Below are 14,596 nucleotides of genomic sequence, written 5' to 3'. Positions count from 1 at the left end.
AGAGAAGAAGAAACAAGCTTTTATTCTTTAAATAATGTTCACAGGATATAAAAGTCATAAATATGAGCGACGAGTCACAAACATGGACGCCTCACATCCACCACAGGCCATCGTTTAAGACAATTAAACCCTAATTTAGTGGATAAATATGAACACAGCTTTAACCGTTCACACTGTCTGACCTCTGCTCTTCCTCCTCAGTACATGGGCCTCCTCATCGTGCTGGTCCTGGGTCAGCTCTTCATCACACTGCTGCTGCTCATTAACAGGCGGAAGGTGAGACATACTGTTCGAGTGTGTCTTAAACCAGCAGTCAGTCATCAAATGAACATTAAACCTATTTTTCTTGCTGTAATCATTCCTCCCGTTCATACCGACCATTAGACCATTTGGCTGACGTGCTACGGTAAGCGTATTGTGTCATTTCCGGTTGGCGACTGTATTTACTGTTAGCGTTGTTGCTGCTCTCAACTCAGTTGGTTTTGCTATATTTCACATTACTGTGGATAAATACCTGCTGTATATTTAAACTTTCGCTAGTTCTACACAAGCACTCTTAGCTCTTTGTCTCTTTTAGCGACTTTTCTCGCTAATTGCACAGTTGTTAGTTATTTTAGCTCAACAGCTAGCATTAGCAGCTAACTTAAGCTAAGCAGTTAGCGGTGGCTTCTCTCTCTCCCTCTCGTTCTCCTGCTCTCTCTTGCTCGGTGTTTCATATGTTTAGTTATTTCTCTGCCTCCTTTAGTGATAGTGGTGCGTGTAATAAATGTAGTTTATTTGCAGTGTTGGAGGCAAGGCTCAGTGAATTGGAAGCGCGGCTCCACACCACGGAAAACCAATCAGTCGCTAATGTAGTTAGCCAGCCCCCAGTATCCGGTGCGGGCCGACCTAGCGTAGCTCCTACCCCCCCGGTAGTTCCCGAGCAGCCGGGAAGCCAGGGTGGCTGGGTGACTGTCTGAAGGAAGCATAGCCCTAAGCAGAAGCCCACGGTTCACCACCAACCAGTTCATGTTTCTAACTGGTTCTCCCCCCTCAGTAACACACCTGCTGAGAAACAAACTCTGATTATTGGCAGCTCCATAGTCAGAAACGTGAAGTTAGCGACGCCAGCAGCCATAGTTAAATGTATTCCTGGGGCCAGAGCGGACGACATTGAGTCAAATTTAAAAACGTAAATATGGTTCGATTGTTATTCATGTCGGCGGACTTCTTCCCCGGAGTTCTTTGTGCTTTCTCATCAGCAGGAAACCCCATAAACCGTGCTGACATGTTGATGTCCTTCTTCTGTCCTTCTCCAGCTGTTCCTGCTGTTGTTGCCGTTTGTTGCTGCTAGTCATGTATCTGTTGTTGTTGTTGTTCTTCTTCTTCTTCTTCTGCTTCTCAGTGTCCCCCCCCACCCTCTTCTCTCTCTCTCAACCCAACCGGTCAAAGCAGATGGCGTCCACGTAGAGCCGGGTTCTGCTTGAGGTTTCTTCCCATTAAAGGGGAGTTTTTCCTTACCGCTGTCGCCAAGTGCTGCTCATGGGGGAATTGTTGGGTCTCTGTAAATTAAAGATTTCGGTCTAGACCTGCTCCATGTGAAAAGTACCCTGAGATGACTTTTGTTGTGATTTGGCGCTATATAAATAAAACTGAATTGAATTGAACTGAATAGAAGATCCCTTCATAATGACCTTACAATGGAAGTGATGGAGGACAAAATCCACAGTCTGAAGCTAATATGAAGCTTCAGCGTCCAAATGAGTCAAATCAAGTAGATATCTTTCAACGTTACAGTCTTTTTAGTGCCAAAGTTCCTCTTTTTGTTACTATACTTCCACCTGCAGCTCAACAGGGAAACACTGTCCGAGGAAACACAAAGAGGGAATTTGATGCTAAAAACACTGTAAATGTGTCAGATATCCACTTGATATGACATTACTGTAACATTACAGTGAAATAATTATATAAAAGAGCAGCAATTTTATCTGTCTATCAGTCTATTGGACTGAACACTGAACCACGACTTCTTCTGTCTGGATGATGCGTCCAGCGTCACATGATGCAGCTACACTGCTCACTGTGATGAGCTGCTTTGCTCTCTAACCTGTGACGTGTTGTGATCAGATCAAGGAGAGTCTGGACGAAGCGGTGGATCAGATCATCGTTGGGTACGGACACAGAGACAGATGGGACGGACTGATGGAGAACGTGCAGCACTACGTGAGTCCTCTCACACTTGGTGCTCACTAATGTATGTATTAACTGAGTGAATTTGAATAGTTATTGGATTATTTACCTACTGTTCACAGGGGCAGTGTTGTGGTAGGACGGGCCCAGAGGATTGGCTGAAGAACTCTATTATCAAGAGTCACAACTGGACAGATGTACTTCCTTGTTCCTGTTTTAACTCCAGTCGTCCCAGCTTCAACTCGTCCTGGTGCTCCGAAAAGTCCACTGAGCCGCTGATTGGACGAGGAAATGGCTCATATGATCAGGTACACACACACACTCACACACACACACACACACACACACACACAGTGTATACTGCATGTCTGTATAAAGTGCAGATGAGTAAAGATTGTTATGTTTATACGTTTTCTCAGGTTTGTTGTTATGTTACTTCATGTTGTATTAAACTATGTTCAGTTGTTATATTTGTTGTTGTTATGTGGTTACGTAATGTTACATTTGTCGTTTGTTATGTCACATTTGTCGTTCTGTTATGTATATTATGTTATGTTATGTATATTATGTTACGTTATGTATATTATGTTACGTTATGTATATTATGTTACGTTATGTATGTTACGTTACGTTATGTATGTTATGTTACGTTATGTATGTTATGTTACGTTATGTATATTATGTTGTCAGCATCAGAAACTAACGGGGGGCAAAATTACCGGAAGATTTCGAAAAAAAATCTTTTCTATTTACCAGTTTAGGCTCATTTCCCAATCCCACTTAAAGCCATCATTTTATTTTCATTCAATTTCCATTTCCGTCTCTAATACTCACACAAACAGCGCTGTTGTGATACCTGGCAGAGGCCACGCAGTCCTGTTCCTGCATTAAAAACGCTCCTACTGGACTCTATCTGAAGCTTTATGGCTCTTACTGGTGTTGTTGTCTCCTGACTGGATCCCTGCTTGTGTTGTATCTGTTTCTGATGGATAAAAGCGTCTGCTGAATGAAAAATGTAAATGTAAATGTAAAAACGCTCCAACTGTTAGAAAGAAAGCAACGCTAAATCCTGAGCGTCACCAATGCCACCCGCAGCAAATAAGACAGCAAAGACAGCTGCCGAGAATAAGACGACTCATGCAGGACTCAGACAGCCTCAGACAGCTGAAAGCTAATCACGACTTCGTTAAAGGAAGCAAACAAGGTAAAACTCATCGTCACCAAACAAGCAGCCGATTAGCTTATAGTAAGCAAGATTAAAGCTAACGAGACTGAAAAATGTCTTCGGTCTGGCACGTTAGCTAACATTAGTGTTACTTTTACAGCGGACATGTGGGTCTTGCAGACCGGTGGTGTGATCAATGCTGGTGACGTAAAGCCGGGGACACGCAGCCTCGACCGGAGCAGCTGCGTCTCGCAGGCCTGCGGCGTTCATGCAGACAGCTGCTGCTGCAGCTCTGTCTTTCTACACAGAGTCTGACTTTGATCATTTGACCATCAATAATAGAACGTTTCATATCATTTCATTATAAATTTCATTTATATTTAGTTTAGACAGAAAAAGGTAAAGAAGCGTGTGCTCAGTTGTGAAAAGTGAATAATATGTGCAGTGAAAGCAGCTTTCTTTCTGACGGGCCTGGTGAGTCTGGTTCAGGATACTTCAGGACGGGTTTCTTTACTGATTATATTGATTATTCCGCCAGTTAAACCCCACTGTCACTGCTCCAACTGAAGAAAATCACCAAGTTCCCCAAACGAGCCAAACACACACCAACAAACAAATCTCCAACCTGTCAGGACGGAAACTGACCACAAATAAGTTAAACACGACATCACTACGCTGAAACTATAGTGAACGGTGTAATGAGACGTATTCTACAGACGCTGAAACTATAGTGAACGGTGTAATGTGACATTCTACAGACACTGAAACTATAGTGAACGGTGTAATGTGACGTATTCTACAGACACTGAAACTATAGTGAACGGTGTAATGTGACGTATTCTACAGACGCTGAAGCTATAGTGAACGGTGTAATGAGACGTATTCTACAGACGCTGAAACTATAGTGAACGATGTAATGAGACGTATTCTACAGACGCTGAAGCTATAGTGAACGGTGTAATGAGACGTATTCTACAGACGCTGAAACTATAGTGAACGGTGTAATGAGACGTATTCTACAGACGCTGAAACTATAGTGAACGGTGTAATGTGACATTCTACAGACACTGAAACTATAGTGAACGGTGTAATGTGACGTATTCTACACATACAGACATCGAAGCTATAGTGAACGGTGTAATGTGACATATTCTACAGACACTGAAACTATAGTGAACGGTGTAATGTGACGTATTCTACAGACACTGAAACTATAGTGAACGGTGTAATGTGACGTATTCTACACATACAGACATTGAAGCTATAGTGAACGGTGTAATGTGACATATTCTACAGACACTGAAACTATAGTGAACGGTGTAATGTGACGTATTCTACACATACAGACACTGAAACTATAGTGAACGGTGTAATGTGACGTATTCTACACATACAGACACTGAAACTATAGTGAACGGTGTAATGTGACGTATTCTACAGATACAGACACTGAAACTATAGTGAACGGTGTAATGTGACGTATTCTACAGACACTGAAGCTATAGTGAACGGTGTAATGAGACGTATTCTACAGACACTGAAGCTATAGTGAACGGTGTAATGTGACGTATTCTACACATACAGACACTGAAACTATAGTGAACGGTGTAATGTGACGTATTCTACAGATACAGACACTGAAGCTATAGTGAACGGTGTAATGTGACATATTCTACAGACACTGAAACTATAGTGAACGGTGTAATGAGATGTATTCTACAGACGCTGAAGCTATAGTGAACGGTGTAATGAGACGTATTCTACAGACGCTGAAACTATAGTGAACGGTGTAATGAGACGTATTCTACAGACGCTGAAACAATAGTGAACGGTGTAATGAGACGTATTCTACAGATACAGACGCTGAAACTATAGTGAACGGTGTAATGAGACGTATTCTACAGACACTGAAACTATAGTGAACGGTGTAATGAGACGTATTCTACAGATACAGACACTGAAACTATAGTGAACGGTGTAATGAGACGTATTCTACAGATACAGACACTGAAACTATAGTGAACGGTGTAATGAGACGTATTCTACAGACGCTGAAGCTATAGTGAACGGTGTAATGAGACGTATTCTACAGACGCTGAAACTATAGTGAACGGTGTAATGTGACGTATTCTACAGACACTGAAACTATAGTGAACGGTGTAATGAGACGTATTCTACAGACGCTGAAACTATAGTGAACGGTGTAATGAGACGTATTCTACAGATACAGACGCTGAAGCTATAGTGAATGGTGTAATGAGACGTATTCTACAGATACAGACACTGAAACTATAGTGAACGGTGTAATGAGACGTATTCTACAGATACAGACACTGAAACTATAGTGAACGGTGTAATGAGACGTATTCTACAGACACTGAAGCTATAGTGAATGGTGTAATGAGACGTATTCTACAGACGCTGAAACTATAGTGAACGGTGTAATGTGACGTATTCTACAGATACAGACGCTGAAACTATAGTGAACGGTGTAATGAGACGTATTCTACAGACGCTGAAGCTATAGTGAACGGTGTAATGAGACGTATTCTACAGACACTGAAGCTATAGTGACTGGTGTAATGAGACGTATTCTACAGACGCTGAAACTATAGTGAACGGTGTAATGAGACGTATTCTACAGATACAGACACTGAAACTATAGTGAACGGTGTAATGAGACGTATTCTACAGACGCTGAAGCTATAGTGAACGGTGTAATGAGACGTATTCTACAGACGCTGAAACTATAGTGAACGGTGTAATGAGACGTATTCTACAGATACAGACACTGAAACTATAGTGAACGGTGTAATGAGACGTATTCTACAGATACAGACACTGAAACTATAGTGAACGGTGTAATGAGACGTATTCTACAGACGCTGAAGCTATAGTGAACGGTGTAATGAGACGTATTCTACAGACGCTGAAACTATAGTGAACGGTGTAATGAGACGTATTCTACAGACGCTGAAGCTATAGTGAACGGTGTAATGAGACGTATTCTACAGACGCTGAAACTATAGTGAACGGTGTAATGAGACGTATTCTACAGACGCTGAAGCTATAGTGAACGGTGTAATGTGACATATTCTACAGATACAGACGCTGAAACTATAGTGAACGGTGTAATGAGACGTATTCTACAGATACAGACGCTGAAACTATAGTGAACGGTGTAATGTGACGTATTCTACAGATACAGACACTCAAACTATAGTGAACGGTGTAATGAGACGTATTCTACAGACACTGAAACTATAGTGAACGGTGTAATGAGACGTATTCTACAGACGCTGAAACTATAGTGAACGGTGTAATGAGACGTATTCTACAGATACAGACGCTGAAGCTATAGTGAATGGTGTAATGAGACGTATTCTACAGATACAGACACTGAAACTATAGTGAACGGTGTAATGAGACGTATTCTACAGATACAGACGCTGAAGCTATAGTGAATGGTGTAATGAGACGTATTCTACAGATACAGACACTGAAACTATAGTGAACGGTGTAATGAGACGTATTCTACAGATACAGACACTGAAACTATAGTGAACGGTGTAATGAGACGTATTCTACAGACACTGAAGCTATAGTGAATGGTGTAATGAGACGTATTCTACAGACGCTGAAACTATAGTGAACGGTGTAATGTGACGTATTCTACAGATACAGACGCTGAAACTATAGTGAACGGTGTAATGAGACGTATTCTACAGACACTGAAGCTATAGTGACTGGTGTAATGAGACGTATTCTACAGACACTGAAACTATAGTGAACGGTGTAATGAGACGTATTCTACAGACACTGAAACTATAGTGAACGGTGTAATGAGACGTATTCTACAGACACTGAAACTATAGTGAACGGTGTAATGAGACGTATTCTACAGACGCTGAAGCTATAGTGAACGGTGTAATGAGACGTATTCTACAGACGCTGAAACTATAGTGAACGGTGTAATGAGACGTATTCTACAGATACAGACACTGAAACTATAGTGAACGGTGTAATGTGACGTATTCTACAGATACAGACACTGAAACTATAGTGAACGGTGTAATGTGACGTATTCTACAGATACAGACGCTGAAACTATAGTGAACGGTGTAATGAGACGTATTCTACAGATACAGACACTGAAACTATAGTGAACGGTGTAATGAGACGTATTCTACAGATACAGACACTGAAACTATAGTGAACGGTGTAATGAGACGTATTCTACAGATACAGACACTGAAACTATAGTGAACGGTGTAATGAGACGTATTCTACAGACGCTGAAGCTATAGTGAACGGTGTAATGAGACGTATTCTACAGACGCTGAAACTATAGTGAACGGTGTAATGAGACGTATTCTACAGACGCTGAAGCTATAGTGAATGGTGTAATGAGACGTATTCTACAGACGCTGAAACTATAGTGAACGGTGTAATGAGACGTATTCTACAGACGCTGAAGCTATAGTGAACGGTGTAATGTGACATATTCTACAGATACAGACGCTGAAACTATAGTGAACGGTGTAATGAGACGTATTCTACAGATACAGACGCTGAAACTATAGTGAACGGTGTAATGTGACGTATTCTACAGATACAGACACTCAAACTATAGTGAACGGTGTAATGTGACATATTCTACAGACACTGAAGCTATAGTGAACGGTGTAATGTGACGTATTCTACACATACAGACGCTGAAGCTATAGTGAACGGTGTAATGTGACGTATTCTACAGACACTGAAGCTATAGTGAACGGTGTAATGTGACGTATTCTACAGACGCTGAAGCTATAGTGAACGGTGTAATGTGACGTATTCTACACATACAGACGCTGAAGCTATAGTGAACGGTGTAATGAGACGTATTCTACAGACACTGAAACTATAGTGAACGGTGTAATGAGACGTATTCTACAGACACTGAAGCTATAGTGAACGGTGTAATGTGACGTATTCTACAGATACAGACGCTGAAACTATAGTGAACGGTGTAATGAGACGTATTCTACAGACACTGAAACTATAGTGAATGGTGTAATGAGACATTCTACAGACGCTGAAGCTATAGTGAACGGTGTAATGAGACGTATTCTACAGACACTGAAGCTATAGTGAACGGTGTAATGAGACGTATTCTACAGACGCTGAAACTATAGTGAACGGTGTAATGAGACGTATTCTACAGACGCTGAAGCTATAGTGAACGGTGTAATGTGACGTATTCTACACATACAGACGCTGAAGCTATAGTGAACGGTGTAATGAGACGTATTCTACAGATACAGACGCTGAAACTATAGTGAACAGTGTAATGTGACGTATTCTACAGACACTGAAACTATAGTGAACGGTGTAATGAGACGTATTCTACAGACGCTGAAACTATAGTGAACGGTGTAATGAGACGTATTCTACAGATACAGACGCTGAAGCTATAGTGAACGGTGTAATGAGACGTATTCTACAGACGCTGAAACTATAGTGAACGGTGTAATGAGACGTATTCTACAGATACAGACACTGAAACTATAGTGAACGGTGTAATGAGACGTATTCTACAGACACTGAAGCTATAGTGACTGGTGTAATGAGACGTATTCTACAGACGCTGAAACTATAGTGAACGGTGTAATGAGACTTATTCTACAGACGCTGAAGCTATAGTGAACGGTGTAATGAGACGTATTCTACAGATACAGACACTGAAACTATAGTGAACGGTGTAATGAGACGTATTCTACAGATACAGACACTGAAACTATAGTGAACGGTGTAATGAGACGTATTCTACAGACGCTGAAACTATAGTGAACGGTGTAATGAGACGTATTCTACAGACGCTGAAACTATAGTGAACGGTGTAATGAGACGTATTCTACAGACGCTGAAGCTATAGTGAACGGTGTAATGAGACGTATTCTACAGACGCTGAAGCTATAGTGAACGGTGTAATGTGACGTATTCTACAGACGCTGAAACTATAGTGAACAGTGCAATGAGACGTATTCTACAGACACTGAAACTATAGTGAACGGTGTAATGAGACGTATTCTACAGACGCTGAAACTATAGTGAACGGTGTAATGAGACGTATTCTACAGATACAGACGCTGAAACTATAGTGAACGGTGTAATGTGACGTATTCTACAGATACAGACACTGAAACTATAGTGAACGGTGTAATGTGACATATTCTACAGACACTGAAGCTATAGTGAACGGTGTAATGTGACGTATACTACACATACAGACGCTGAAGCTATAGTGAACGGTGTAATGTGACGTATTCTACAGACACTGAAGCTATAGTGAACGGTGTAATGTGACGTATTCTACACATACAGACGCTGAAGCTATAGTGAACGGTGTAATGTGACGTATTCTACACATACAGACGCTGAAACTATAGTGAACGGTGTAATGAGACGTATTCTACAGACACTGAAACTATAGTGAACGGTGTAATGAGACGTATTCTACAGACACTGAAGCTATAGTGAACGGTGTAATGTGACGTATTCTACAGATACAGACGCTGAAACTATAGTGAACGGTGTAATGTGACGTATTCTACAGACGCTGAAACTATAGTGAACGGTGTAATGAGACGTATTCTACAGACACTGAAACTATAGTGAACGGTGTAATGAGACGTATTCTACAGACACTGAAACTATAGTGAACGGTGTAATGAGACATTCTACAGACGCTGAAACTATAGTGAACGGTGTAATGTGACGTATTCTACAGACGCTGAAGCTATAGTGAACGGTGTAATGAGACGTATTCTACAGACACTGAAGCTATAGTGAACGGTGTAATGAGACGTATTCTACAGACGCTGAAACTATAGTGAACGGTGTAATGAGACGTATTCTACAGACGCTGAAGCTATAGTGAACGGTGTAATGTGACGTATTCTACAGACACTGAAACTATAGTGAACGGTGTAATGTGACGTATTCTACAGACGCTGAAGCTATAGTGAACGGTGTAATGAGACGTATTCTACAGACACTGAAGCTATAGTGAACGGTGTAATGAGACGTATTCTACAGACGCTGAAACTATAGTGAACGGTGTAATGAGACGTATTCTACAGACGCTGAAGCTATAGTGAACGGTGTAATGAGACGTATTCTACAGACACTGAAGCTATAGTGAACGGTGTAATGAGACGTATTCTACAGACGCTGAAACTATAGTGAACGGTGTAATGAGACGTATTCTACAGACGCTGAAGCTATAGTGAACGGTGTAATGTGACGTATTCTACACATACAGACGCTGAAGCTATAGTGAACGGTGTAATGAGACGTATTCTACAGATACAGACGCTGAAACTATAGTGAATGGTGTAATGAGACGTATTCTACAGACGCTGAAACTATAGTGAACGGTGTAATGAGACGTATTCTACAGATACAGACACTGAAACTATAGTGAACAGTGTAATGTGACGTATTCTACAGATACAGACGCTGAAACTATAGTGAACAGTGTAATGAGACGTATTCTACAGATACAGACGCTGAAACTATAGTGAACGGTGTAATGAGACGTATTCTACAGATACAGACGCTGAAACTATAGTGAACAGTGTAATGTGACGTATTCTACAGACACTGAAACTATAGTGAACGGTGTAATGAGACGTATTCTACAGACGCTGAAACTATAGTGAACGGTGTAATGAGACGTATTCTACAGATACAGACACTGAAACTATAGTGAACGGTGTAATGTGACGTATTCTACAGATACAGACGCTGAAGCTATAGTGAATGGTGTAATGTGACGTATTCTACAGATACAGACGCTGAAGCTATAGTGAACGGTGTAATGAGACGTATTCTACAGACACTGAAGCTATAGTGAATGGTGTAATGAGACGTATTCTACAGACGCTGAAACTATAGTGAATGGTGTAATGAGACGTATTCTACAGACGCTGAAACTATAGTGAACGGTGTAATGAGACGTATTCTACAGACACTGAAGCTATAGTGAACGGTGTAATGAGACGTATTCTACAGATACTGAAACTATAGTGAACGGTGTAATGAGACGTATTCTACAGACGCTGAAACTATAGTGAACGGTGTAATGAGACGTATTCTACAGACGCTGAAGCTATAGTGAACGGTGTAATGAGACGTATTCTACAGACACTGAAGCTATAGTGAATGGTGTAATGTGACATATTCTACAGATACAGACACTGAAACTATAGTGAACGGTGTAATGTGACGTATTCTACAGATACAGACGCTGAAGCTATAGTGAACGGTGTAATGTTGCTGGTGCGATGTTAATATGACCATCAACAGATCGTTGTCACTGTGTATTTTTGCTGAGAACTGCACATCAGGCGGAAAAAACAGGCGGGACCTCGAATCGCTGACGTGTCGAGTGAAATAAGCTTTTTAGTCCCAAATATAGAACATGTTTATTCAGTCTACTAACCAATGATGCAATACTGGACAGTCAAGTCTATAAAGTTATTTCATCCGTGCTCAAAAACTCAGCAGGTAAACATTTGCAGTTAAAAAACCTCTGGAACTGCATCAATAAAGGAGGAACGTTACACTCATGCTTGTAGCTACTAGTCTGTAACTCTGGTTTTGACTTGTAGATCTATTTAGATCAAACCTATTAAATATTGTAATGATCCCATGACCATTATTTTATGCTGCCATCTAGTGGTTTATACTGAGATATATATATATATATATATATATATATATACCCTTCCTAAATAAAATCGTAGTTGTTGAAAGGGGATCAGCTGCATCTTTCTGCTTTCCGTGTGATTATTATTGTAGTCGGAGAACGTAGATGATGTTTACTGTATGCTCTTTAATCTGGGCTCATTTTACATTAAAAACAGCAAATTAATGTACTTTGCCCCAATTCTCCAGACAGTGGGGGCGGATTAGATACCAGATATATTTTAAATTCCTACACTATGTTATATATGTTATATTTGTTGGTCTGTTATATGTTGTTATGTAAAGTTACATTTATTATATTAAATTTGTTACATGACGCTTGTCACGTATGTTACGTTAGTTATGTTACAATTGTCATGTTATATTTGTTATTATGTTATGTTATGTTTGTTATATTTAATTTACATTTGTCATGTATGTATATATGTTTATCTTACATTATCTCATGTTATCGTGTCTGGTCTTTTGTTTATCAGGTTAATGTGTGTGTTTGTTGTTGCAGGGCTGCAAACAGAAGCTCAGTGATTGGCTGCAGGAGAACGCTCTGACCATCGTCGGCATGGACGTCGGCCTCGTGTTCATCCAGGTACCAAACCGGCTGAAACGCGTCTCTGAAATTTGAATCTTAGCTTTAGAAGGTCGTCATTTATCATATTTTGCTAAATTTGATTAAATGAAGTATTAATATTGTTGTGGTGTCGTCAGTGAGTCCGTACGGAGGCGACGTCTCTTCATCCTTTTCTTGTCTCCGGCACTAAACTCACTGTTGCCGTGTGTCTCCAGGTGGTTCAGTTTGTCCTCGCCGTCTACCTGTATCGAGCGTTTGGCCAAAAAGCTGCTTTGAAAAGAACCAACCTGGTCGATCATGACCACGCCCACCTAGACCCCGCCCACACATACCACGCCCATCTAGACCCCGCCCACCTAGACCACGCCCCCGGCAGCGACTACGGAACGCAGAACTTCGCCTACACCGATCCTGATGATGGTTATATAGACCCCGCCCAGCCAGCACTTTACCATGACGACCCAAACTACGGAGACACCGCCCACTTATCACCATGACAACCAGATGTAGCTGGAAACAGCACAGAGCTGGAGGCTCCAAACTAAACTGGTTATGTTGATATTTGTGGACCACAGCAGTTGTATATTAAATATTATATAATAATATTATAATTATAATATAATAATTATGTTAAAAATCAATAATTTGATCAAATAAACAGTTTGTCTTGAGTTTCTCTCTGAACAGGACGGAGAAGCTTCTGGAATAAACAAACATATTGTTTATATTTGTGGACTCTTATTAAAGGTCGAAGGTCGTGTGTGTTAGCACAATGCTACTGAAACAAACGCACAGTTAGCATTTATTATTAGTTGTATGATCTATTTTTTGTCTCTGATTTAATTTAATTTAATGAAATCTATGTGCAGAAGTGTCGTTCAGTTCTGATTTGTCAATAAAGTTGTTAAATAAAGACGCGCTGATGACGCCTCAAGTTCACTTTCAATTCAGTTTCATTAATAAGCACCAACAGAAGTTATCTCAGGTTAACCCTTTAACATCCACCGGGCCGCCGGCGGCAGCATCACGCCGTAACGAGTCAAAGCAATCAGCACAATCTGGCCAACTGGAGATAACTGGAGAGGTTCACCAGTGACACCAGTGACACCACAAACTACAAACTCCGGACCTCCCATCAGGTTAAGTTCTGGCATAAAGCATGTCCTAATTATTGTTATTCATATATGATTCATTATAGACGAGGACCAAAAACACTTTTTTAAGCCTTATTTGAAGTGATGTAGTTGTGTTTGTGTGTTTATGTCACTAGTCAGATGAAGCCTGAAACCTGCATCAACATCACAGTTCTTCTTTTGGAAGCTTTTCCATCTGAGTTTGCCAAATTCCTCCCCTTTAACAGGAAGAAACCTCCAGCAGAACCGGACTCTCGGTGGCGCCGTCTGCCGACCGGTTGGGTTGAAAGAGACAGAAGCAGAATAACAACAATAACAACAATAATAATGATAATAATAGAAATATGACTATTAATAAGAGTGTGTGGGACTTGATAAATGACAGTTTTGTCGTTGAAACATTGAAACACCAGTTTTAAAACGGTTAGCAGCCATTTCAATTGTGACTTATGATAAAACTTCATTAATAAATGAAAGTAATAGAAAGCGGAGCAGAGGCGCTCTGGTGACCTGATGGTGAATGTCTCACTACTCTGACCCCAAACACAAGCAAAGAGCTCATCCAGGTCATTAAACAGTCTGTCTGAACATAAAGACATAAAACATTATCAAATATAGACGAGCTGCTCTGCTGCAAACTGTGAATGACTGAGTGATGTTAGTTAGAGACTCATGAACTGACTCATACTAATAAAACTTCATTTATATGTACGTCCATCCTTCAGTGAACATTATCCAGTCGTATGAAGCTCCAGAGACCTGCTTCATCCCAGTGCAGATGCAGGTCTACCTTAACCCCTAACCCTA

The 14,596-nt window shown here is 40.7% G+C and overlaps 1 protein-coding gene and 1 long non-coding RNA gene across 2 annotated transcripts in view; one reads left to right on the top strand and one right to left on the bottom strand.

The window, feature by feature from the left end:
• LOC121906265 overlaps positions 1–2,355 on the bottom strand; it is a 2,414-nt gene extending 59 nt beyond the window's left edge. Inside the window, exons 1-2 of the long non-coding RNA XR_006098582.1 lie at positions 2,279–2,355; positions 183–255 (exon numbers count right to left, since the gene is read on the bottom strand). This is a non-coding gene — a long non-coding RNA (uncharacterized LOC121906265). The remainder of the gene's footprint in view (positions 1–182; positions 256–2,278) is intronic.
• si:ch73-139j3.4 (CD82 antigen) overlaps positions 1–13,569 on the top strand; it is a 24,658-nt gene extending 11,089 nt beyond the window's left edge. Inside the window, exons 5-9 of the mRNA XM_042425024.1 lie at positions 202–276; positions 2,107–2,202; positions 2,292–2,477; positions 12,591–12,674; positions 12,872–13,569. Coding sequence (XP_042280958.1) covers positions 202–276; positions 2,107–2,202; positions 2,292–2,477; positions 12,591–12,674; positions 12,872–13,153 — 723 coding nt within the window. The 3' untranslated portion in view covers positions 13,154–13,569. The remainder of the gene's footprint in view (positions 1–201; positions 277–2,106; positions 2,203–2,291; positions 2,478–12,590; positions 12,675–12,871) is intronic.
• The last annotated feature ends 1,027 nt before the right edge of the window (positions 13,570–14,596 follow it).

This window comes from Thunnus maccoyii, chromosome 10 (assembly GCF_910596095.1).
Source record: "Thunnus maccoyii chromosome 10, fThuMac1.1, whole genome shotgun sequence".
Lineage (NCBI taxonomy): Eukaryota > Metazoa > Chordata > Actinopteri > Scombriformes > Scombridae > Thunnus > Thunnus maccoyii.
Note: the sequence above shows the minus strand (reverse complement) of the source record. Positions and strands in the feature narration are given on the sequence as shown.